This window comes from Argentina silus (genome assembly GCF_951799395.1).
Source record: "Argentina silus genome assembly, chromosome: 10".
Taxonomy (NCBI): domain Eukaryota; kingdom Metazoa; phylum Chordata; class Actinopteri; order Argentiniformes; family Argentinidae; genus Argentina; species Argentina silus.
The window spans coordinates 11,718,183-11,744,215 of record NC_139664.1 but is presented as its reverse complement, the minus strand read 5'-3'; the positions used below and the strand labels follow the sequence as shown (position 1 = coordinate 11,744,215).

General features: G+C 40.1%; 4 protein-coding genes across 16 annotated transcripts in view; 3 read left to right on the top strand and 1 right to left on the bottom strand.

The window, feature by feature from the left end:
• Nucleotides 1-1,930: 1,930 nt before the first annotated feature.
• On the top strand, nt 1,931-7,545 carry csnk2a1 (casein kinase 2, alpha 1 polypeptide). Of its 2 annotated transcripts, XM_083678880.1 has the most exons (15): nt 1,931-2,002; nt 2,724-2,817; nt 3,196-3,269; nt 3,428-3,556; nt 3,745-3,856; nt 3,997-4,098; nt 4,271-4,321; nt 4,606-4,665; nt 4,880-4,963; nt 5,075-5,185; nt 5,390-5,491; nt 5,627-5,727; nt 5,894-6,042; nt 6,318-6,407; nt 6,660-7,545. In XM_083678880.1, exons 4-15 carry the CDS (start codon nt 3,456-3,458, stop codon nt 6,773-6,775), a joined length of 1,179 nt encoding a protein of 392 aa, XP_083535006.1. In that variant the 5' UTR covers nt 1,931-2,002; nt 2,724-2,817; nt 3,196-3,269; nt 3,428-3,455; the 3' UTR covers nt 6,776-7,545. The 2 variants fall into 2 exon arrangements, with proteins under 2 accessions (XP_083535006.1, XP_083535007.1); XM_083678881.1 differs by lacking the exon at nt 2,724-2,817 and having other exon boundaries at nt 1,962-2,002.
• Nucleotides 7,546-8,364: 819 nt separating this feature from the next.
• Nucleotides 8,365-15,278, top strand: LOC310811292 (serum paraoxonase/arylesterase 2-like). Its single transcript, XM_083679411.1, has 17 exons — nt 8,365-8,501; nt 9,205-9,275; nt 9,472-9,527; nt 9,630-9,795; nt 9,886-10,012; nt 10,257-10,457; nt 10,602-10,683; nt 11,087-11,215; nt 11,360-11,530; nt 12,567-12,651; nt 13,026-13,081; nt 13,477-13,642; nt 13,956-14,085; nt 14,212-14,412; nt 14,531-14,612; nt 14,788-14,916; nt 15,107-15,278. Exons 1-17 carry the CDS (start codon nt 8,425-8,427, stop codon nt 15,269-15,271), a joined length of 2,094 nt encoding a protein of 697 aa, XP_083535537.1. The 5' UTR covers nt 8,365-8,424; the 3' UTR covers nt 15,272-15,278.
• Nucleotides 15,279-16,012: 734 nt separating this feature from the next.
• LOC310811095 (potassium channel subfamily K member 5-like) lies at nt 16,013-19,180 on the bottom strand. The gene is made up of 5 exons (XM_083679130.1): nt 18,884-19,180; nt 17,760-17,871; nt 17,277-17,443; nt 16,922-17,090; nt 16,013-16,739 (listed from the first exon to the last, which is right to left on the bottom strand). The coding sequence occupies exons 1-5, from the start codon at nt 19,067-19,069 to the stop codon at nt 16,018-16,020; spliced, it is 1,356 nt and encodes a 451-aa protein (XP_083535256.1). The 5' UTR covers nt 19,070-19,180; the 3' UTR covers nt 16,013-16,017.
• A 12-nt stretch (nt 19,181-19,192) lies between these two features.
• Nucleotides 19,193-26,033, top strand: part of LOC310811093 (uncharacterized protein) — a 34,250-nt gene continuing 27,409 nt past the window's right edge. For 9 of the 12 annotated variants that reach the window (XM_083679122.1, XM_083679121.1, XM_083679128.1 and 6 more), the window contains exon 1: nt 22,036-22,125. In XM_083679122.1, the coding sequence (XP_083535248.1) occupies nt 22,080-22,125 (46 nt within the window). In that variant the 5' untranslated portion in view covers nt 22,036-22,079. Of the gene's footprint in view, nt 19,212-20,909; nt 21,107-22,035; nt 22,126-25,838; nt 25,966-26,033 lie in introns of those variants that run through there. The other 3 variants (XM_083679126.1, XM_083679125.1, XM_083679124.1) reach the window with 3 other exon arrangements.

The following is a 26,033-nucleotide window of genomic DNA, read 5'->3' as shown; positions in this document are numbered from 1 at the left end:
GGATCAGACATAGAACAATAAATTCTAAAATGTTTCGGCCTGCAACATTTGAAGCATAAAATGTGTTTGATTAAAAGAGAAGATTACCTTTCATTGGTTCCAGAGATACAGCAGCAACACGTGCCAGACATGACAGAGAACACAATGAGCTATAAAAGGACAAAAAAATTGTTTTTATATTTTTCCAGAAAAAAAACCCTCTGATACATATTTACAATTTTCTAAAATATAGAGACTAATAAAGAGACTTACAGCTTCATTGTGGAATGAATTGAGGTCATCACAAGATTCTACTATGTGAAAATTAGTTTATATAACTGTGCTCCTGCCACCTGAGCTTTGATAGGTCGAGGCTACATAGACAATAGCTTTTAATGACTGGCTAAGGTCACACTGATCAAAGCAGGGTCATGACTAGGTATTAGCTTTATTTGGGCTCACAAGCATGTCTGTACCATCATGTCAATCCCCTGAATCGACAATTGTCTTTACATTTGGTTAGTCAAGTCAAAATGTGTTGGTCATATGCACAGGATACAGGTTGTAAACTGTACAATGAAATGCTTACTTTGCAGCTTCCTCTCAACAGTGCAGTGATATCACAGAAGTAAAAATACAAACAACAATGCACAATAGACAATGCATATTTTGTTCTCACAGTAGACAGTTACATATTTGCTCACTTAATAAATGACCTAACTAAACATGATTGCTCAGCAGCTCATCTAAACAGTGAACTCCAAAACCTCTGTATCGGATCTGTTTTCATGACTGTCCTTGATGTTGCGATATCATAAGAAAGTATGAGTGTTGTGCCAGGTGATCTGTGCGGAAAATAATGCATCACTGGAGGAATGTTTCAAGTAATATTTGAAACAAACAGCCTCATTAGTTTATAAATACATTTCATATGAGTCAATAAACAACCAGCTGACTGAAGAGAGAAATGTTCAACAGATGTGAACCCAACAAAGACCTTCTCTTTCTCTCTGTTCTATGTTGATTATAAATGAATGGTTCCTATGGTTGGTGATGTAGAACAAAGCATGCCTCTGGCATTTCCTTTATATTGTAACAGCAACTAGAAAGAGGACACAGAGTGTTTTATTGTGGAATAAAGAAGTAGTCTTTTGTGTATAGTTATAATTGCTTTAATCAACCAAATACCATGGTGGGGTTAACATCAATGTTATCATTGTTCCCTTCTTGTCTCGTTAACCTTCTACCTCCAAGGTAGGTTCTTGCGATATGATGAACTATGAGAAAAGCAAGAAAACTCACACCATAGTTTGGTGAGGTGCAAGCTGGCAGGTCAAACTTAAAAGATAGCCGCACACTCAGCACACTAGCTCCGATGATAATTATGGATATGAGTTATATTACCCAAACCAGTACAATGTGAGAGTGGCCTCTTGTATATGATGAACTATACCACACACAGTGCACGTATTGTGAGCCATATCCTGTGTCCCTATTGCTCTTCAAGCAGACTAAGAAGTATTTAGAGTAGCACTAGCCAATATGTCTCACTATTCAAACCTATGTCATGTTCTATGTTGTATCCCTTGAACTTGCTGCATTGGTGTCAGAGGATGGATGATGGATATGGTCCCCTACTTTCATTAACATAATTATACAGTAAAGCCTGTGTGAGATGCTTGAATTTTGACAAACAAAAAAAAGTTCATTTAGTGAAGTGCATGGGCAAGTTTCCTGAGGGAAGAGGTAGAAGAGGTAGAACAAAGAGTTGGGTTCCTTTTTTAAAAGTCGGCCTATGGGTCCCCGCCAGGACCAGAAATTGTCCAGGCAGGGAGATTCAAAACCTCAACCATGTTAGAGATTAACCAGTTGGTGGCAGCAAATGATCTACTGGTGTTTAGCCTGTCTCTTTTCCACACGAAGAAGAAAAAGAGAGCGCCCTCCACAGGAATGGAGGTGTAAACTACCACTAAGCTTGTGACTTCACGCACCGCCATATTGACATCCCAACAGCGTTTGAGAGGTAACACTATTTAGAGTATTTATTAGAAATGTACATGGTTTTGAGACAACATTTTATGATATTATATATTAGCAAATTAAATACTCGAAGCATGCAATACGTCTGGTTAGCCACACTCCCATTCTTCAACAAGGTATCCTTCAGAATGTCTGCTAAGCCAAGGCGTTGTCAGCCAGTTGCCTCGCTCCTGTTTAGCCAGAAAGCTATTCACTTCCATATCACTTTTTTGTTTCTGAAAATGAAATATTTCATGCTAGTTGAACCTATCCTCATCTTAAGCATGAGAGAATATAGCTTTTATAATCCCAGCTAATATTCTGCGCTTATTTTCCAACATTTTGGGGGTAATCGTTCCATGTGTGTAATAGCTTGGTAGCTGACTAGCTTAGCTAGTTTCTACCCGGCTTTTGATGCGGTGCGGTCCGTCATCTAGAAAAGTGGAGCTCGCTCCCCGCTTCCTTCTGTGCAGGCCATCGCTCGTGCATAAGCTAGTGTCGCGAGGGAGTTAGCTAACTCCTAAGATTAAACCCAATATTCAGGCCTCAGACAACCTCTGTAATATCGTCCTTTAAATTGATAATGTACGATAATATCAGACCCACTCGAATGTAGTTGTAGAAGCTTAGAATTGCAGAAATGCTGAACAAGTATAATTGTACAGTAGTACCTGCACAGTACTTGCACTTTATCTATCACATTTATTGATATGATCTTTCTACAGGGTATATCAGAGTGTGGACCCCAGTAATGACTCTACTGAGCCCAGTGCCCCCTGACTAGACTGGTTGGATGTCCTCCTTAATTACAACATTCAGGTGTTTAAACTATAACTACTTAAGTCCTATACAGCTTTTCACTAAAATATCACAAAACATTTTATAAGTTGGAGATAGAACCTACTTTTTATTACCTTATCCACAACTGTATTGCTGCATGTTTCACCACAATACATACAACACACCACTGTTTGCCAGACTGATAGATGGACCTGCAATAGGCTCATTTATTGTATTATTTATGGTTTTCCTACTTTTTATGCATGTTATGATGTGCACAAATCTTTGCTTTTCATTTGAAAATATTTGTTTTTTCCTTTGATCAGCTTGTGACGATTGCATGTGTGCTAATAATTAATATCTCACCCAAAATATGTATACAGATAACATCTTGTTGATATGCATTATGTCTTGCAGCATCTCAAACATAACATCACGTCAGCTCTCCTCTGACCCCACTTGTCATCAGCAGCTTGGAGGAAACCTCCAAGGTACATCACACTGTCAGACTGTAGCAATGGACGTGATTGGCAAAAAATAACTGACACGCCAGTATCTGCCACCCAGAATTATTTGTTAGATTTACTTTGAATGTTTTTGAATGGACTTTATTTTGGTTTATCACTATATTTCAATCTTTATGCCCCAGGTGATCTAGAGAAGATCCTGTGCAGAATATGTCCGGCCCTGTTCCAAGCCGCTCTCGAGTTTACCCTGATGTAAACACACAGAGACCTCGGGAGTACTGGGACTACGAGTCCCATGTGGTCGAATGGGGGTACGTGAGGACTGATTTCCATGGCGCTTTTAAATGAAGACACGGATACATGAGATGAAGGCATATAATCATAAGTTGTTGATGGTGGTATACATCGTCAGTGACAGTTAAATCAACACAACCATGGTATTTCTAAAAGATTCTGCACATTGATATTGATGTTGTATTCCCATTTTCTTATGATATAGGAATCAAGATGACTACCAACTGGTGCGAAAACTGGGCAGGGGCAAATACAGTGAAGTGTTTGAAGCCATAAACATCACAAACAACGAGAAGGTTGTCGTCAAAATACTCAAGGTATTGATATTATTGATTGAATACTTTCCACAGATTCTGCTAGGAATCATGAGACATTGTTTTATGACAGATGTAAGTTCCCCATTTAATAACCAATTGTCAAGGAGACATAGCATATTCAGTTTCCTTTGTCCACACAGCCTGTCAAAAAGAAGAAAATCAAGAGAGAAATCAAGATTCTTGAAAACCTGAGAGGTGGTCCCAACATCATCTCCCTTCTAGACATTGTCAAGGATCCTGTGGTGAGTTTTGCCTCTGGCCTATATTATGTCAACTGGCATCATTGTCTTACAACAGGTAGCGCGACTCTGTCCACACTGTAGTTAATTTGGCATGGGTCGCACTAGAATGAGGTAGCTGTCGTAAGACAATGTGATTCTAGTTAACTTGCCTTTGTCCTCTTTGTCTCGTCAGTCTCGAACTCCTGCACTGGTTTTTGAGCATGTCAACAACACAGACTTCAAGGTGAGAATAAACAACCTTGTAACACTTTATGAAGTTGACACTTTACCTTTGAAGTGACACTGTAATTACCTTAGTAACAACATTGTATGAACATGTTACATTGTACTCACCTTAAGTACAGTAATTTCCTATGGAACATGTTCATACGCTGTTATTACTAGAGTAATTACAGAGTCACTACCCCGGTTTAGGTGCAACTTAGTGTAAAGTGTGACAATAATTCGTAACCTATATCCTACAATTTTGCATTTCATTTCTAAGTGTCTATTTTGTCTGTATTTCAGCAATTGTATCAAACTTTATCAGACTACGACATACGGTTCTACATGTATGAAATCTTGAAGGTAAGGGTTTCAAAGCCACTATCTATTCGTCACGACGTATAGTGTTACAATGAAACATTCAGAGCTTTGTCATGAAAAATGGTGATCTATATAGCATTATAAAGGTCCTATGATATATGTAAAGCAGAGACTGTCCCTCACTATCACTTTGAGATGAGCCACTACTAGCATTTAGCTAACCCACATCTACTGTGTTCCCTCCCAACTCCACTAGGCCCTGGACTACTGTCACAGTATGGGTATCATGCACAGAGATGTCAAGCCACACAATGTAATGATTGACCATGAACACAGAAAGGTACAGAATAACGTTCTCACTCACACTCATTCCTCATGCTACTTGCAGCTTGTTCTATAACAAATTATAAACAGTCAACTGTAAACACAAGCAATAATCTTTCTTCACTAGCTCCGCCTGATCGATTGGGGCTTGGCAGAGTTTTACCACCCAAACCAGGAGTACAATGTGAGAGTGGCCTCCAGGTACTTCAAGGGACCTGAGCTGCTGGTAGACTACCAGGTAAGACCTGCCATAGTCTGGTAGTATTGAAACTGTTAGTTGTTTTTTTATTTATATATATATATATATATATATATATATATATATATATATATATATATAAACATAAACCAACTAACAGTTTCAATATATATATATATATATGTATATAATAATTGTCCAACAAGATAATGATGTGCCTGCTTCTCTCTGTCATTGTTGCAGATGTATGACTACAGCTTGGACATGTGGAGTCTGGGGTGCATGTTGGCCAGCATGATCTTCAGGAAGGAGCCGTTCTTCCATGGACATGACAACTACGATCAGGTCAGAAGAACTGTGTAACAGTGATAGTGTTGAACCAACTGTCACTTTTACAACTCTGATGTTCCAGCTAATCTTTACTCTCTACTTGTGCGTATCTTGAGTCATTTGCTTAAGTCCTCCATGTTTCGTTTACAGCTTGTGCGAATTGCAAAAGTTCTTGGCACAGAGGACTTGTACGACTACATAGACAAGTACAACATCGAGTTAGACCCACGGTTTAATGACATTTTGGGCAGGTAAGTGTATCACACTACTTCAATAGAGTAGGGCTGGAGAAAGGATTGTTGAATGGCAACGTATTCCACCCATCTACACAATGTGAATGTCATTTGTATCTCGCCTCTGCACTACAAATGATTGCTGAATAGTACATTGACCTCCTTCCCCTGGTTCTTTGCTTAGACACTCCCGCAAGAGGTGGGAGAGGTTTGTGCACAGTGAGAACCAGCACCTGGTCAGCACTGAGGCCCTGGACTTCCTGGACAAGCTGCTGCGCTACGACCACCAAGCCCGCCTCACCGCCAGAGAGGCCATGGACCACCCTTACTTCTGTTAGTTCACCCTTCATTTTCTAATTTCATATAAATCCGGTTTAAGACTGATGTACTGTTTATAAGTGGTCACGTACTGACAAGATTGATTTGATATGAATCCTAATTTTTTCCCCAATGCAAGTTTAAAAAAGGGTAGTTTGTTTAATTGATTGTCTCTATCAAACATTTAACACACAACGATGCATATTATGACTGTAGTACCTGTGGATGGATTGTCTCATTATGCGTGTTTGCCTGGTTTTTGAGATGTTTAAGTGTGTCTCTGTTGACAGACCCCATTGTTAAAGATCAGGGAAGGGGGACCACCCCAGGGGGAATGGCTGCCATTTCCACTCCAGTCAGCTCCTCCAGTATGATGGCAGGTAAGTGTTCATGAAACACAGTACTCGGTGTCTGGACTCACTGAGCAGTTCAGCTTTGTTATCTTGCCTTGGAACTTCAGATAAGTCGTTGACTGTAAAGCCCAACCACTGTGTTTATCTAGCATTTACATTATTCAACAACTTGAGAGAGGAATCCTCTGTACTCTTCACCATGTAAATAGCACATATACACAGCATAATGCACTTGCAAATGGAAAGCAGGAATAACAGTGCCTTCTCAATCCCCTATAGGTATCACCTCCATGTCCTCTGCACAGCCACTGGCTAACATTGCTGGATCACCTGTCATCTCTGCCCCTAACACTCTGGCCACACAAGTCCCAGCAGCGACTGGGGCCCAGCCCTGAACCGACCTCCCTATGGCACCTCCTCACCTGTGTTTGTGTGCGCCTTTGGCCAACCCTCCCATCTCTCCGTGAGGGCCAGGCTCATGGGTCTCCTTTTTATTACGTTGAGAATAACAAAGACGAATTGAATTGCTTTTCACGTACAGTTATATTTTGGGATCTGGATTTGACAGAAATGTATTGTCGCACCTGTCAGGATTATTGAAATTAGTATGGGTGTGTGTTATTTCACAATGCCAGTGTCTAGAAATTCTAATACAATGTAGACAATGAAGAAGAGAATGGATAATAAAATTTATTTTGTATGTCCCAAATATACAGTCTTGCTTGGAACAGTTTGTTTGGGGATCCTGCTGTTGTATTACACTGTGAACCTTTACACAACTTCACAAAACGAGACAGGATTCTGATGTTCACCACTTAGCAGTGCTTCATGGTTGCACATACACTACTGTTATTTGCAGGAGTTACCAGTGTTTTGTCAAGTTGTTAGACGCTTTCATTCATGGATTGGAATTTGTAGATATTCTACAGTTACTGTCAGGTTGCATGCACCCATTGCTGAGTACCACAGGGTCAATAGTTTGCCAATTTTGTGTTACTTTCACTTCTGTATGTGTATGTGTGTTTGTTTGTTTTTTATGAAGTCTCTTACACATAATTTTGATTACATAGACAATTTTGTAACTTTTTGTTTTTATGTTGGGAGGAGTCTTATCACTTGCAAAAAACAACTTCAGAAATAAACAATTTAAACAGGTATGATCATCCCTTTAGCATTGCATGTTGTGTGTTATTACTGTAATCTAAGCAGAATGATGTTTGCAAAACAGGCAAATACTGGCACAAATGTATCCATGTCAGAGCAACAGAGGTTATTATTAGCTGAATTACACATGCTGCTGCATGTTAAATATATCCATTGTAAATTCTAATATAAGATATTAAAATTTGCTGAGATGCACACTGATGTCAGTGTTCCACACGTTTTAGAAATATCCCACTGAGATATAATATTCTGACAAAAAGACTAATTCTGGTAACTTTATAAACTACCCAAGACAAGTACAGTAGCCTGGTGCACCACCTGGCACAATGAGGTCTTAGTAGTCTATTATGTGTTGTAATAAAGACCAAACCAAACAATTTCAATTATCAATTATATTTCAGCAAGAAAGTGTTGATTTTGCAAGGAGCTTGAGCCAGTGTTAGGTCATTCAGGGGTTAGCATTTTCGGTGAGTAGGTCTGTGTTAGAGTGCGAGAGAGCAGAGCTGGGTCTTTAACACGGTCATGACTTGCCTCAAGGCACAATGGCAAATGGAGCACTCCGGAGAGCTACCAATCCATTGATGGCTGTTCAAGTGTTTCAGTCAGAGTAATGTAACATCACACCGCCTACACTGACAAGCATTGCGTTCTGCCACGAGTCACTGCATGAAACACAGTGTAAGTACTAGAGATGTCAACAAGCTCAAAGACGGCGTCCTAAGTATAAAGTTCAGTAATCTGATCTGACCCTAACTCGATCGGCATAAAAAACCTACCATGGGTGTCTCCGGAAGTAGCTCTTGAAGACCTTCCTCTTTCCTCTCGTCACTTGCGGTAGTGGTGATGCGAACTTAGTTTGCTGGCTGTTTTGCATTCTAAAATGGGGAAGTTAGTTGTCATTTCGCTTTTTGTTGCTGCTTTAGCAGCTCTTCTTGGAGAGAGAGTCATTAATTTGAGGTATGTTTTTGTTGCTTTCTTTGCAAACATTGCACGAGTACTGTTGATGCAGTTGTGGACTGGATAACGTTACCATACCTACCTATCATCACAGCATTTTCACCAATTCATTTTTCTCTATCTCAATTCTCTCTCTCAAATTGGATACCTTAGTCTCTTTGGGCAAGTTCAAAAATATGATAAGTGAAGTTGAGGTCAAGGTCTGTGCATGTTTTTAAAGGATGTTGCCTTAATGTTTATCAGTTTTAATTTGATGATGTAAGATGTTTTTATATTGAATCATGTGTGATGTTTTTGTATTGTTTCAAAAATTCTTTGTAAGCAGGGCACCATTGAAAATAAGACTGATCTCAATGGGTCCCCCTGGTGAAATAAAGGTTAAATAAAAATAAAAAGTCAACAGTTGTGCTGTTGACTTAGAGCTTAGTCAATTTAATATGGTGCCAAATTAGATTAGATTAGACTAGATTCAACTTTATTGTCATTGTGCAGAGTACAAGTACAGAGACAACGAAATGATCTCTCCACTTAGAGCCAGAGGCTATATTTTAGGACTCTACTCTTGCAAGATTGAGGTTCTACCTGACTATGATTTCTTGCACTGGACAGGAGTTCTGTACCATACAGTAATATATCAAGTATATGTGTACACTATATATATATATATATTATTTTACTCTGAGCATTATTGCACACATTGCAGGAAAAGGACTCTTGCTTCCAGAGAGCTTATCCAAAACCACCTCCCAAACTGTCATCCAATCAAAAGCCTTGGTACGTGCTGTTGAGAGAGTTTGCACCAACTTCACTACATGTGCTGGACCTAATGCACAGCAGAAAATTATATCCTTATTTTGTATTTGCTATTATCTGATCAAGGCCAATTTGCCACATGAGTTGGTACAAATATAATTATATAGAATAACTGGTCTTATTGACCTGTAATGCCACATTTATTTATTTCTGACAGAGTGTGGATCAGAAGACATCACAATACTTCCAAATGGTCTTGCCATCATCAGCACTGTGAGTTGGAACATTGACTTGTTGTCTCTAGACTGTAAACATGTGATTTGAATTTGAATTAATGGGTGATTTAGTTCTATTTTCTGTATATTGAATTACCAGGGCTTAAAGTATCCTGGAATGCCATCATATTCTGATGGCCCTGGAAAGATCTACTCCCTTGATCTGCAAGATTTAAGAGTGAAACCAGTGGAGCTTCGCATGGGAAGGGGCTTTGACCTGGACTCTTTCAATCCCCATGGAATCAGTGTATACAAAGATGAGAAGGGTAAAACTCGCGTCTCTCTGCTGCCAGTCTTTCACAAATGTCTAAGAAGAGAAGTGACAGTGACTTAATCCTTGTTTCTTTGCTTTCCAGATAACTCAATATACCTGTTTGTTGTCAATCACCCTCAATATGAAAGCCAAGTAGAGATCTTCGAGTTTCTTGAGGAGGAGCACTCCCTTGTTTATGTAAAAACGATAAAGCATGAGCTCCTCAGCAGGTATGCAACAGATTTCTATATTACAAACACCTCTTAGTTTCGTATCTTAACGATTAGCATCTCAGTAGACCTTCATATGCATGACCTGGCGTCGTTGGCAAATTACACGACCATTTAATTGAGCATGAACCTGTGAGATATGTGGCAGAGGCACTTTAACTTAAATAAGGAGACATTGACATACTAAAGTATTAGTATTACTTTTTCACAAACTGTATTTTTCTTTTTCTTTTTCTTCTTTAAGTGTGAATGACATTGTTGCTGTGGGAGTGGAGAGCTTCTATGCCACAAATGATCACTACTTTGTCAATCATATCCTGAGATTGCTGGAGCATCTACTGGCCCAGCCCTGGACTAATGTCGTTTATTACAGTCCTGAAGAGGTGAAAGTGGTTGCAGAAGGATATTATTCTGCTAATGGCATCAATATCTCTCCAGACAAAAGGTACAGTGTGTACACATTCTTAGCTCTGTCATATGATGTGATGTGGAATTATCTTGAATTAGATAATAGAATATTTGAGATGTTATCCATTCCATCATTTACCTAATATAGTTTTAAAAACAAAAATATGTTCTTTTCTTGCAGTCACATATATGTGGTAGACCCATTTGGCCTCAACATGCATGTTTTGGAGAGACAGGAGAGCAATTCTCTGGCCTCAGTGAAGGTAAAGTATACAATAGATAGCAGAGATAGATAGATGTATTTATTGACATTTGGAAGCTTGATTGTGTAAGTATGCTGCTCAGTTGATGGTAGACAATATTGTTATCAAGATTAGAAGATGTCCCTGAGTGAAACTTTGAAGAAGGGGAAGAGCATGTGGCATTACTTTGAATGTTTCAATTACTACAATTGACCATTGGAAAGCACCAGCTATAGACTAAATGAAAAAGTGCCCGGAATGTTGTCCCTCAATGTGATCCCCCAAAAAACACTGGATGTGTCATCTATGGCAAATATTGTGTATTTGTATCTCATTGCTCACTTATCTCATGTCTGAACAGGCCCCTCTGAATAGATCACTCTTTATTGATAGCATTCTCTCCCTTTCTCTCTCCTCTCATCAGTCAGTAGCAGTGGGCTCACTTTGTGACAACATTGAAGTTGACCCTGAGACTGGTGACCTGTGGTTAGGTTGTCATCCTAATGCCTGGAAATTATTACAGAATGACCCAGAGGATCCAGCAGGGTCTGAGGTTTGTTCACCTACCATATGGTATTCAACCTGTTGCACAAATCACCCATGTGGCACATTTTTGTTAAATTGCACTGAACTGCATTCCAAATACGGAAAAAAACACATTTTACAAATCACCTTTTTTATTTTCCCATCTTCACAGGTGATTTGGATTCACGATATCCTCTCTGAGAAGCCGGTAGTGACCCAGGTCTATGAAGACAACGGCAGTGTGCTCATAGGATCCTCTGTGGCAGCTCCCTATGGAGGAAAGCTTCTCATCGGCACAGTCTTCCACAAAGCCCTGATCTGTGATTTGAAGGAGTCAATGCTTTCTTAGACATAACAAGCAAGCATCCAATGTGAACTTTGGACTTTAATTACCAACTAAAGAATGATCTAGTTACTTCACTGAACTTTCTGTCAAAGCACTAATAGTGCTAATAAAGGGTCAGCGATAATATGGGTACAATGAACGTGTTACATTTGCCATGTCAATTAAGTGATTGTAAGATGAGAAATGAATGGGCCATTGACGATCAGAATGCACAGCATTTGTCTCTTGATAGACATTAAGCTGGTATGTGTGTATCATTGGTATTACTCAGTACTTTATGTTTTGTTACATGCATGTCTCACTGGTTTGATATGGGAAAAATAATCTGTGCCCTCTTCGTAATGTGAAATTGATTCAGTTGTGATCCAACTGTATAGTTTTTTCATATATGGTAAAGCTGCATTTTCTTATCTACATTAAATGTATACATCTGATCTAACCAATGTTGCCTTGTCAAGTCAATTGACTTAAAAGTGTCAAAGGACTGATGATGACTAATGTAAAGAAAAATCATGGAATTGTGCTTTTGGGCTGTTGCTCCTATGAGAATTTCTAAACTGCAGCTCCCCTTATGGTTTAACTGTGCACCTTCATGAATACACACACACTGTAACACACACTTCTGTACCTCGAGTAACCTTTGACCAACTAAAGTGAAAAGATTTCACTGCAATGAAGTGGGTACTTGTGGCCGTTTGCATTGCTGCTTTTGCAGCTTTACTTGGACAAAGAGCTCTTAAATTGAGGTAGGCTGTATGAGTTGCTGGATATGTGATAGATGTAGGTTACACTAGGTCAAGATATGAGGGATCTAATTACAGTTTACAGAAATGTATTTTAGTATGATACGACATGTTACATTTGTCAGGTCAGAGCTTACAATGGACTGACCGGAAATACAACAAGATAATTTCTAATATTTCAATAGGATTTGAAAATGTGACTTTGTACTGCAAATGTATCTTGGTATGTTGTGTAATATGTAAGGGGGAGTCACAATTACACATCTTTTATTCCAAAGTAATATGTAGAGGATATCATTTGCAGAGACATGGTCCTTGCCACCAGAGATCTGTCCATAAAACACCTTCCACACTGTCACCTGTTAGAGAACATTGGTACGTATAAATCTATCATTTCAAATTGAACAATAATGTCAGACCACAACAATTGATAAACCTAATTTACAATGTATATTCCTTCTTATATGTGGTACATTGGTGTGCATGAGCAAGACAATAATGTAATGTTGACGTGAGTAACCCAGGTCTAGATAAGAAAGCAATTAATCAATGAATCATGGACACAGAGAGATCAGGCTGTAATCTATTACACTATGTGGAGTTTGAAGTCCACTTTGCTAAAGAGATGTCATGAGTCAAAATGCCACTCCTTGCTTTATTTGTAAATAGGGTTAGGGTTGAATGTTTAAAAAATGACAGCAAAATGGTATAATCTAATGTTATTAAATTGGGATACTCATATTAAACAGAATATGGAGCAGAGGACCTCACTATACTAAGAGATGGACTGGCCATCATAAGCACAGTAAGTTGTATTGATTTGGGACAATTGACTTAATAAATCATTGTTTATGTACTTTAGCTTGTGTCATTTCAACTGTGTTAATCCTATATGCTCTGAGCATTTGACCATAATCTCCAAAGTCTCCCCTTTCAGAAAATATCTGTGTGATTTGGGCATATCGATTGATAGCAGTTACATTTTGGCATGTCCATTTTTACCATGATGTCCATAACCAGTGAGACCATTTTCATGAAAAGTGTACTCTGAAATACTCAAACTGGCTCGTGAAAATGTAGAAATAGTCTGTATTTCTTTCTGAACATCCCTCTCACTCTTGCTATGTAATTACTTTTTCTAATGAAATGGCAGTGATGACATACATACACCTTCTCAACCGTCAATTCCTTGCTACCCAGGGCTTGAAGTATCCTGGTATGCCATCCTTCTCTGATGACCCAGGCAAGATCTACACCCTGGACCTGTTGGATCCCAGACTGAAACCTGTGGAGCTGCAAATCAAAGGGGAATTGGACCTTAACTCTTTCAATCCCCATGGAATAAGTGTTCACATTGATGAGACGGGTAAGGTGTGAAAGATTAGCTCTCCCATTAAATAAATCCAAAACTGGAAAAGTGCAATGGGACTATACATCTGAAACAAAACTGCAGGCAGTAATTGTTCAACTACTTAAGTCAGAAGTCTCACAACCACCCATTCCAGACCAGATTAAGCTAGTGGTTTATGGAGGCTTTACTGTAGGCCTACTCAACCAACCACAACCTGGAATCCATAGAATTAGTAATATGTGTCCCAGCCTGTCGCCTGCCAATTTGACACCAGAGAATAGTAGAGCAGGTTTCTCATTACCTTCGCTGTGCTCCAATCTCTCTCCAGATAAATCTGTATACCTGTTTGTTGTCAATCACCCTCAACATTATAAGAGCCAAGTAGAGGTCTTTCGATTTGTTGAAGAAGACAACGCTATTGTGCACCTGAAAACTGTTAAACATGAACTACTTCATAGGTATGTGAAATATGGATTAACCATGGTGGTTATGTATGACCTACAGCTGTTAGAAATCCCCAGTGGGTTTTTGTTTGTTTGTTGGTGTGCTTAATCCTCTTTTATGTTTTTCTCTCACTCTTTCAGTGTGAATGACATTGTTGCTGTGGGAGTGGAGAGCTTCTATGCCACAAACGATCACTCCTTTCCCAATGAGGGGCTGCATATTCTGACCGTCTTGCTTGGTCTATCTTGGTGTAACGTAGTTTATTACAGTCCTAAAGAAGTGAAGGTGGTGGGGGATGGCTTCCTTTCTGCAAATGGCATCAACATATCACCTAACCAAAGGTTACTTTTTTGTCTCTTCAGTTTGTTTTCATGTTTTCAAATATTTACTTCCCAAAGGCATATGTGTGTTACTGTCTGTATGTAATAACATATTAGGTATGCTTGTTTGTTTTCTCAGGTATATATATGTGTCAGATATTCTGGACCATGAGGTTGATGTTTTTGAGAGACAGAGAAATGAGGATTTGACTCATGTGAAGGTACAGTAGCACTTTAAATGTTTTTATTTGATAAATCCCTTCAACATTAATGCAAAATACCCCCCCCCCCCAAAATTGGCACAATAATTCTTTGATTGCTTTGAGAAATTCTAATAATGTCTAAGATATACGAGTCCAACAACAGATGACTCACATGATGATATTTTCCATCCAGTCTGTAGATGTTGGGTCACTCTGTGATAACATCGAGGTGGATTACCAAACAGGAGATTTATGGCTGGGTTGTCACCCGAATGGGATAAAGTTAGCTGAAAATGATCCTACGGATCCACCTGGCTCTGAGGTTAGTGAATGCTTTCTGGTTCCTGGTTTAAAAAGATTCAATTAACGTACTGCTACTCACTGTTTGAGTGAATACAGAGAATTATGAAGAGTCTCAACGTCCTGACTCATCCTAAAAATGTTAAAAGATTATGAAGGGCCTCCGATTTAGGGGTATTTACTTATTATTCTTTATCATACCCATTTCCTAGGTCATTCAGATTCATGATATCCTCTCTGAGAAGCCGGTAGTGACCCAGGTCTATGAAGACAATGGCAGTGTGCTCATAGGATCCTCTGTGGCAGCTCCCTATGGAGGAAAGCTTCTCATCGGCACAGTCTACCACAAAGCCCTGATCTGTGATTTGAAGAAGTGAATGCTTTCTTAGACATAACAAACAAGACAACAAGCAAGCATCCAATGTGAACTCTGGACTTTAATTTGCTAACTAAAGAATGATCTAGTTACTTCACATAGGCACAGTCTATCACAAAGCCCTGATCTGTGAACTCAAGTAGTTATATTAGAATAATAAACTGATGAAAATGTATGGGAGATATAAAAACAGATGTAAAAAAATAAGAAATAAAAAGAAAAATAGAAACATTATTAACTCTGCTGACATTTTCTTATGTAATGTCCAATATTTAAACAACACATGTCAATAACATCCATTCATGTAAACTGTATTTTTTAAGGCAGTCCATATTAAACATAGACAGTGCAATGTACAATCATCATAAAGTGAGAGAATAAGACACAATCACTAGGGAAAGAGAGAGGACAGAAAACCATACCACATGTACTCGTCCATCTGTATACTTTTTCCTTTCTTTACTTCACTGCTAACATGCACTCAACAATTGGTGCCTCCTCTTACACACCAAAGTTTTCTGGAGACATAAACAGGAAGTTTTCTCTAACGTATACTCACCATCTATAAGCAAGGCTCACACTCTATCATAAATTCTACTAATTTCTTCAGGAAAACCATTTGACTTGATCCTCACCATAGACACATTCTAGTGGGAGAAATGGGGCTGCCTTGTCCTGAGACAGCATGCCATTGTCTGAGGACCACCATTTCTACATCAGAGTTCTCCTTTAAGAGGATCTCAGGCTTCACCCTTTCTCATCCTTCTCCTCTGTCATATCTCCCTCCACTACTTTAGATATAGTAAACCTTGTCCCTACACTATCGACATTCTGAACAACATTCTCCTCATTGTTGATGCTGTCATTAGACCCAGGGTGGACAGGGTTGCGGTTCTCTTTTGAGTCAAACACAGAGCCAACCTGTTCCTCTGTAGTGTCATTATTCAGACTGTTCTCCTCAGGCACGGTGTCTCCATAGTCTTCTGGGATAAGCCTCTGGCCTTCCTCTCCAGAGTTGCTTATGGCTTCCATGGGCCTGATGAACACATTGTCACTAATGCTGAGGCGGCGCCTCCGACGCGGGGAGTGGTCCAGGGTGCGGATTTCAGACAGGAGGTCATTACAGCTCTTTGAGCGACTCAGCTCCTCTGAATCTGTCCTCGTCTTTGCCGTAGCACCAATCTCCTTGATGACAGTGCTGTAGTTCTCCTCCTTCTCAGACATGAAGTTGAAAATGTCAACAGCAGTGGGCAGGGGGCGCGGACTGTGTCTGTCCTCCTCAGGTTGCCCATGCTGGTCCAGAAGGAGCTTGTGTTTTTTCTGCCTCCTCTTCTTCAGGACTTTGTGGGCTTCCACCACCATGTGCACGTTCCAACTGAAGAACAGAGACAGCCAGGCCAGGCCCATGTAGATCCACACCTCGGCAAAGACACGGTACAGTCTCGGGTAGTCTATGTCTGGATTGACACCTGTTTGAAAATAGTTAAATTGGGCCAGATGTGCCCTTGTCTTGCACCAAGCAGGATGTAGCAAGCAATTGGTGGACCTAAGAACATTATCATCTCATGGCAATAACGTTATAAATTCATTCACATATTTATTTTCACATGAATTTCCTCTAAGAATTCCCACCATGTAAAGCTGACTCTACCTGCTACATAGTCTCCGAAGCCGACAGTGGTGAGGGTAATAAAGGAAAAGTAGAGGCCCTCCAGGTAGGACCAGCCCTCCAGGGACATCAACACCAATGGGGGGAACACCAGGTGCACCAGCAGCCCATACAAGAGGAAGATGGTCGTACATATCAACTGGACCTTTTTCTGAAAACGTAGTCATGAGAGAAAAACTAAATCTGACCATATTTGACAATGTAATAAACATTTTTAAATGATGATGTTTGAATGTCCCCTGTACACAACTGAAATAGCTAACACAGCGTTTCCTTAAAGTGATTGATAAAAGCTAAAGCGTCCTATCAACATCCCTGTACCTCCAGAGATTCTTACCACAGAAAGGCCTTTGCGGAGCAGGACCTCGCTGAGGCGCTTGGCTCTGTCCCCAAAGAAGGAGCCCAGCTCACTGATCCAGGTGAGGCACAGTGGAATCCCACAGAGTCCATACAGGATGCAGAAGATACGACCCCCAACAGTCTTTGGAGCAACATTACCATAACCTGCAAATTAAGAAAAAAGATTTAGACACACATGGAGATTAGAATTTCACTGAATTTCCCCTTACCATTTAATATGAGGGGTTGCATTTAATATGAGGTAGAATCATGGACCCATAGATTCAGTGCTTATTCAAATAATTTGCTATTAAGCAAAAACCTCTCTGTATTGTCACATTTCTCCATGCTCCAGGGTTGGATGAATGAATGAAGTCTCTAGGCCACTGCATTCTCATTCAGGAGTCTTAGACTGGCTTATTGTACTAAAGCTTTGAGAAAGCAGAGATCATAGACCAGCTAAGTCTAAGGTATTGCACACCTATGGTAGTGACGATAGTGGCTGCAAAGATGACAGAGTTTGACCAGTCCCAGTTGTTGAAGTATTTCTCCCCAGTGATGGTCACACCTTGCCCAGCAGCTTCCGAAACCACCTAGAGATGACATCATACAAGCACATGTGTTATGTGTTAATGTGATAACAATGGCATTTCATGGAAAACTGTTTTTTAAGATAGTTTGGAGATCTTGCTTAAGTTGTCTGTAATGTAGCAAACCAGAATAAACTTATTAGAAAATGATATCTCAATTGTAATGCAAAACAACAAAACAGTATATCTTATTGTCCAAAATTCTCAAACAGTTCCACAGTAATTCAACTTGAGAATTGAAGACACACCCTCTGCCAATATTTGAGCTTGTGTTACCCAGGCGGCGTCATTGAGTAATCTTATCACTTTATGCTCTCTCTGTGGAATATCCACAACCGCAGGTACAACACACCACTATGGTGTGTATACACACCATGTTTCACGCTTTCTGATTAAAACAATCAAAACGAATCACATTAACATGTTGAACCTGCACAAAGGATTAGTTAAATATTCTACTGATTGTCATTGCCTGTACTTGGGGTTAGGGTTCTGATTTTACAAAGACAATGTCTTGTTTTTTACTCCCAAGCAATGAAACTAGCAAAACCAGTTCTGGGCTGTCTCAACATGCACACTGCTGCCGTTGGTAGTTGATTGAAGAGCAAAGAAATACAAAATGCCCAAGAGTTGTCTCGCTTTGTTCTGTTGCTACTGTAGTGTTACCCATAAGAAGCAGGCCTACAGTGGGACTCACTATTGTATTACCATTTCACCTACAGTAGCTAACAATAAACATTTTCTATTTATTTTTAAACTTATTGTTGCACTACTCTGTGGCACTGTCACTTTTGCATTTCACTGCATACTCCTAAATGTAATTTATACATGACATAGGTTATGGTTTCTACCTAAATAGTTCTTATTTGTTTTAGTTTTACTTTACATTGACTTTGAAAAATCTGATACACCGTTCAGTAGCCTTACATACCAATAATATAGGCCAAGTTCAAGATGAGTAAAGCCTAATCCAGCAGTAGTACTGTTGGCGCATATTCCTTGGACGCATATTTACCTTCAAAATATTGTCCAGGTCTTCTTTCGTTAAACAGGGATATGTTGTAAGAATCCTTTCCTTTTGACTGGTATATTTGGATCGGGCCAATTTCCAATTTGGTTCTTCAAGAATTTGAAATATCGCTGCCCCGATCGATAGGTAAAAAATGATACCTGACGTTAAAAGAGGACCTTTATCAGCCATAGCATATGGGATACACTTCACATCATGTACAATGTATTACTAGTCGCATCCCTCTGTAAGGCTCGCGTGCCAGCATTCCCACGTCTCTTCCTGGTCTTCTGGAAAAGCACACCTATACCTACACAGACCGCAGGTACTGTAGGTATGCTCCTTATTATACTTAAAGGAGACTGGGATAGAGTATTTTGAAGCATTCTATTGTGCGATTTTAGGTTACTAAGCTATTAAGCATACATTTTAAATTGGTTATGATTTTTATGTCGGCTTTGTGGCATTGCAGGTTGGACTGATTCTTGTCATTGTAGGTTTTCTTTTCGCTGTTTGTTGTTATTCTTATTTTCCCACTTTCACCATTTATAAAGGGTTGGTAAACTGTGGATGGTGTGTAGTTGTAGAAATTATAAAAAATAAAAAAATAAAAAAACATCAACATATTGTTGATCAACAGAGTAGTAGACCAAATATTCAGGCATTTATTTTCTACCTCAGTGTAGTTCTAAGATATTCTTTGAGATACTCTTGTTTTCCCTAGATATTCAGAGAGCATTGGTCCTTTAGTTGATTTGAATCATTTAGCACACACTTTTTTTTCTAGAGGCCTCATTCGAGAGTTACAGTCCTCTCACTTGTTTTTCAGCACAGTGAGACTGAGTAAGTTGTGGCGGTTGCTGTTATCTTTGTGTGAGTCCGCCCCAAGAGGGCTGGTCAGCTGTGTCAAGCTAATCTACACATTGGGTGACTCTCTGCTGCTTAATAAGATAATGGGGAGAGGGGCTGTCCCATCGAGTCCCACTCTGGGTGTGTGTGTGTGTGTGTGTGTGTGTGTGTGTGTGTGTGTGTGTGTGTGTGTGTGTGTGTGTTTGTGTGTGTGTGTGTGTGTGTGTGTGTGTGTGCTTTGACACAATGTAGCCTATTTCTTAGGGTTAGATTGAGTGATGGTAATCATTGAAGGTTTTGAAACATCTATCACACAGTGAACGATTAGAAGACACATAATCATTCTTACATGCATATTCAATGTTATTAAATGACTTAGTAGGATGATGAGTAGTTCTTAACATGCTAACAATTGCCTACACAGTATGTCAATGCTCTCTTACTTCTAATATCGATCATTTAATTATGTTCAAAATGTCAATAAAGATGATTTAATGAAGACAATTCATCTCTAAATTAGAGAGACGTTTAGTAAACGGGAAAATAGAACATCAGTTGGTCAGGTCAGATGAAATAACTGTGCTGTCATGTTTATTTTTGGACCTTGGGAAAGAGCCAAAAGTGGGCACTGGGGGTTTAAGTATTACTGAGACAGATGCTCCATAGCTCAGCTGTTTATGTCCCTGCAGCTGCAGCATGCTCAGTGAGGAGTGAACTGTGCTTATTTTACCCTTGGTGGGATTTCAAAAGGCATATTTGAGAGGGAATAAAAGGTCTGTCTTGTTCTCTTTCATTACAGACATCCACATTAACTAAATATAGTCTTGTGGTGTATGGTTAATAAGATGACTATAGAGCAAGGTTGATCTTACTCAAATATAAAAAGACACACAGTTTAGTTTCCAGTCAAAATGTTATCCTTTGACAGGAGATACTGCAAAGATAGCCTCATCCAGTTTATTGCAGTGCAGAACTTACGCTGGCACAAGGCCCACCTGAACAAAGCGTTCTTTGACCACACATTCCAAACATGTGAAGCATAGCGCACCTGATGGTAGTGGGGTCAGGTAAATATTAGCCCAGCATTGACAAGAGAGCTGCCTACACTATGATGCCATGATATTGAAATGCAACATATGATAGCAGCATATTTTGTTAGAAGTAACAGCGCATTATTTTATGTCAGTTAATCCTCTGTCACTTATTTGAACACCGTAGCCCGCAGGGGCATCCCCACCCTTCGCTCTCTGCGGTCTCAGACTTGCTTCGTCATTGCAACAGAGCGTCACTGGAAACCTCAGATCAATATGCGTAACTTCTGATAGGAAACACCGGAATAATAAAAGGACGAATACAGGACTAAAACCTCAACGATCTCAGGTAAAATGTAACCGTGTTTTCTTGTTAGATGGAAGCGCACGCAAGGCAGCGATAATGCAACATTTATTTGTTACTTTAAAAAAGGAACGACGGAGAAGAAGAAGAAAAAATATATATATATATATTCCATTAGTAGGCTACCGGTGTCTTGGTTTAATGTGACTCAAAATCAATATAAAAATAACGCGTTTTTTTCTAATCAGTTTTGACAAAAAAATAGTTATTTTGGGCTGTATACATGTGCAAATTATGTATATAGACAACCTGTTTATTCCATAGGGTAGAAAGGAATCATGCCTAGGCAATGTGTTATTCGACTGCGTTTATGTAATCACTTTCAGGACACATTTCTATTTTGTAGATAATTGTGTTAATGACTAGACAGACACATTGTGTATGTCTGTATGGAACCGTGTTCACATGTAGCCTTCAAGTCGGAATTGAAGAGTGATGTTGAACAGGTGTTTTTGAGACTGCCGCCTATACAGTCCCCATACAAAGCCTGTGTGGGCACTGCATATTGCCTTTCATGATAGGGCACTTGCTTGTAATACCTTTTGGAAATCTACATTTGCTGAATTATACTTTTTAGCTGAATCACATTTTCGGCAGTGTGTGTGTGTGTGTGTGTTTGGGGGGGGGGGGGGCGGGGGGTGGGTGTGCATACATGCGTGCATACATGCGTGCATACTTTAATGTACCTCTATGTGCCTAGTCTCACTAAATCAATGTTGTGTTTCATTGTACCCTTTAAAAGAAGTACCCTTTAAAAGAAGTAACTGGGTTCTGAAATAATTTCTAAGAGAACAGACAATGACCGAAAAAACAGTAAAGCAATGTAAAGCAAGATAGTCCATTTTCTAACCTGATATACCACAGAACTTGATATTCACTTTTCACTCGTCTCTTCACTGACATGACTCTTTCTCTCTCTTTTCTCTTAATTCGGTTTCTGTGCCTCATTCTGTCTGGGATGTGCTGTTGTATCCTGGGGTGCTGTCCTTCTGTGTGGATATGTGGTGAGTATGCAACGCTATTTCAGTCCTGCTGAGCAGTGTTCTTACTTTCCATTGTAATATTTACAATATTTGGAGCTGAATGTTTTGGTTCTGGACAGGTGGGATATGGGTCTTGATTTGGGCATCCTGTTTGAGAATGCAATCATCTTGATATTTACAGCATGAACGATGAGCTCTAAAATTCCAGGCTTTTATCAAATTAATCCGACTGTTGTTGTCAGTCCTGACAAAGCTTCTGTATCTGATCATTCTGTTCTCTCTGCCCCTCCCCTTCTGGCCTCACACACTCTGTTCTGGAATGTTTTCAGTTTCCATCTATATCTTGTGCATGCACGCACCCATAGGAGTGCCCAGTTTTCCTTGTATTACAAACTGTCAACCACAAATTATTCTTAAACTTCACAATTCCAATTCGGAGCCAGATGCTAGTGGTGTCCTGTACTGGTGATTGAGAGTAGGCCTACATGAGAAAGAACAAATTAATTCAAGGGGATAAAATTAGTCTGGTGACTGGTGTGTGTGGTCTAATGGGAGCATATGGCTTCTGGCATGCCCGCGCTTTGAATCTGGCATTACCCACAATGTAGTGTTGGGAGGGGTGGCATCAGGTCTGTCTGAGGCCCTCTGGACAAACAGGCGCCTTTATCTCTAACAAACACTCGCAGTCCCAGCATGCACTTCTGTACCGTAGCGAAGAAAGACAGGTTAGACTCCTCTTTCGGTTCCTACTCTAACAAGTAGAGCTGTTAGACTTCAGTGAGCCAGGACTTTGGTTAATATTTCACCCAAATAACTGCGTATGCCACAGACAGTGTTATCTCAGTAAATTCCTGCATATAAACCCACAAGAGGAAGGTATACCTGCATGAGAAGTGCCTGCCAAAAGAGTGTTAATGTAAGCCTACATGGAGGTTAAAATACATCTTACATAGTGTAGCATTGACAACTTGGAGACAATTCTGGTCTAATGTATGTAAAAGCTGACCCCACTTAAAATACATTTAATGAAGGAAAATGAACTGTAGTGCTAAATTCAGCCACTAGGTGGAAGTACAAACTTAGAGTTGTCAGATGCAGCTCATAGAGCCACAGATACAGGATTAACACTGAATATGAGTACAAGAAAACAAAGCCCGGTACACATGTATGGCAGATATTTGAAGCTTTTTCAGTATAGACAGAGCAGTGCTATGATAAAGGCCCCTGTATTTGGCTATTGAATCTTATGAGAACGTTATCACCTTAGGTTATAGTTTGAGAGACCTTCAGATCTCAGTGGTAACGTCACAGCAGACTCGATAGAAACGAATATGGTAGAATTGCTCATTGGCTTGCTTATTTGCATAATAATTTGTGAAAAACTGATATAATACTCAGATCTATAATAATGATAAGATCTAAACCTGGCTGAGAGGGGAGGGGCAACTGAGCTACTGCTATCTGTTGGGAGAATGGCAGAAACAAGGAACATTCCTGCTTCATAAATACTTTATACCATAATGGTGCTCTATCAATATTAATGCACCGTTATGCCATGAGTGTTTTTTAGAGCTCTCTTAGTGCTTTTTCAAGCTTAAATAAAGTCCCCTAAACCATGCTACCGTCATATTTGGCCAGCAGCATTATTTTATTCATGCTAGATGTTCATAGCTGTACATGTTGTTATACACAAGACATAGTCTGCTATGCAGAACAAGGCATGAGCTGTCTACCCAGATGCAGAACCAAACAGATTAGGTTGAAAAAGGCAAAGGGAGAGGACTCAGCTGGGAGGGGGATGGCTGTTATGTCATCAGTGATGGAGTCAGAGAGGGATAAAGATGAGAAAAATAAACACTCCCATGTGCTCAACAAGAGTGCAGTGCTATAGCGTGTGTGTGTGTGTGTGTGTGTGTGTGTGTGTGTGTGTGTGTGTGTGTGTGCGTGTGTGTGCGTGTGTGTGCGTGTGTGTGCATGTGTGTGCGTGTGTGCTGTTCAGAGTGAGTAATTTGGTGTCTTAGCTGTCTTTTGGTCTGTGGTTACAGTCTGTCATTCTCTCTGGGGACTATGTGTCTGTGAGTGCTGCCTTTCCTGTCTCCGTCTCTGGGGTCCAGCTCAGCACCTGCTCCCTGCATTAGGGAAAGAGGAGGGGAGGGGTTCCTAGGCAACTGGAGTGTAGAGGGAGGGGTGTGTGTAGTTTATCTACCCCTCCCCTTCTGCATCAAAGAGCAAAATATACACACACACACACACACACACACACACGCACACACGCGTGCACACACACACACACACACACACACGCGTGCACACACACACACACACACACACACACACACACACACACACACACACACACACACACTCAAGTACAGACATACACATCTACATTATTTCTGCTTAGTTGCTGCGTAGTTCCAGGAGTATGGTATCATGGGTCTAGATGGCACAGTCAAAAAGAAAATGTTTTTGAACTGTATTGTACTTGTATCATAGGAATCTACTTTTGTCTCTACCCATGGTGTACAGGTATTCAAGATGGGTTGATTGAAGATTATTCATTTATTTTTTAGTACAGTAACAAGTACAAAAAAAAAGCAATGTGCTCTTTGCAAATGCCCTGGTTCAGCTTGACACTCTCTCCACATGAACTTGGTCAAAAACAAAGGTGATGGTGGCGAACTGTGTTGTTGAAGAGAATAATGAACCCCCCTCAGCCTCCCCCTGCCTCTCCATGAGCCGTATGGCACTAATGGGGTCAGGCAGATGGGTGGGGACCGTGTCGTCCCCCATAAAGACACATAAGCCCAGCAGTGTGTGAGTGAGTGTGTGTGTGTGTGTGTGTGTGTGTGTGTGTGTGTGTGTGTGTGTGTGTGTGTGTGTGTGTGTGTGTGTGTGTATGTGTGTGTGTGTGTGTGTATTACTATATAAAATTAGCAATGCGACCATTCTACTTTCAGTTGGGAACCTTCTGAGGATTTGTTGTAACTCTAAACAGTTCCAATGCGTCAGTATCTCTCACAGTATGGCATCGAGAGTTAAAGGGGGGTGAATCCCTCATGCTGTGACCACAAAAGCACTGGGGTGTCGCCTGGAAAGGGGTTGGAGGGCTGTGTAGGGTACTCTGTTGCTGCTCTGCTTCCCTCCTGTTCTTGGGCAGTGTGTTGTGCTAATAACAGTCAGAGGCAGCACCAGGAGGGATCACTGGCATGCCCTGAAGGATGCATGCTGTGTATTTTGTAGTGTAATGGATTGGGCGAAAATTAAAATGAGTTGTTTGATTATTAAGTTGAGGGGGAGGACAATGAGGATAGAAGAATTAATGGAGTACTCATTAACTTTGTCACAGTGAATTGTGGGACGTCCAAACATGATAGATGAGATAGCTCTTGTACTTCCATGATTTCCTATTTCCATTGCAATAGTTATAGCCTATAGTATAGTGTAGTATAGAGTAGGTCGGCATATTGCAATAGTTGCTTAGCCTTGAATGCTTATTATGCACCACTGTCTCGAGTCTCGTCCAAGCTCTAGAATTTGATGATTATGATGAAGCATTCAAATGTTAAGGTTGTTATTTTGGTAAGTAGGCTGCAATGTTTCTCATTGCACATCCAAGATCTCCCCCACCTCTCCGATTGGCTTAGAATGGGCTAAACGGTGTTCAATTGGTGCATGCGGTCAACAAAGTCCGCTCCTTCAGAACGAGACTCCACCCCTTTACGAGCATCGATAAGCATCTACAAGCACAACAAAGCATGTGTCGGTTTGCAACATTGTAACTTCACTGAGTGTGCGGAATACTGGGGTTTGTTGGAATTCGGGATTTATAATTCTTCATTGATGATAGTCGTTTTTTAGGTAAGCGCAAGTTCTAAGTTAATTTCTAACATTACATTGCCAGTCCAGTATTTAGTTTATGTTAAGCC

Bases quoted from the DNA above. Each gene is read 5' to 3' on its own strand.
- csnk2a1 (XM_083678880.1), top strand. From the start codon at position 3,456: ATGTCCGGCCCTGTTCCAAGCCGCTCTCGAGTTTACCCTGATGTAAAC. The intron at 5,728-5,893 runs GTAAGTGTATCA...TTCTTTGCTTAG, and splicing joins TTTAATGACATTTTGGGCAG to ACACTCCCGCAAGAGGTGGG. The intron at 6,043-6,317 runs GTTAGTTCACCC...CTCTGTTGACAG, and splicing joins CATGGACCACCCTTACTTCT to ACCCCATTGTTAAAGATCAG.
- LOC310811292 (XM_083679411.1), top strand. From the start codon at position 8,425: ATGGGGAAGTTAGTTGTCATTTCGCTTTTTGTTGCTGCTTTAGCAGCT. The intron at 9,528-9,629 runs GTGAGTTGGAAC...TTGAATTACCAG, and splicing joins GTCTTGCCATCATCAGCACT to GGCTTAAAGTATCCTGGAAT. The intron at 13,082-13,476 runs GTAAGTTGTATT...CTTGCTACCCAG, and splicing joins GACTGGCCATCATAAGCACA to GGCTTGAAGTATCCTGGTAT.
- LOC310811095 (XM_083679130.1), bottom strand. From the start codon at position 19,069: ATGGCTGATAAAGGTCCTCTTTTAACGTCAGGTATCATTTTTTACCTA. The intron at 17,872-18,883 runs GTAAATATGCGT...TGTCATCTCTAG, and splicing joins ACCTGGACAATATTTTGAAG to GTGGTTTCGGAAGCTGCTGG. The intron at 17,444-17,759 runs GTGTGCAATACC...CTTAATTTGCAG, and splicing joins CACTATCGTCACTACCATAG to GTTATGGTAATGTTGCTCCA.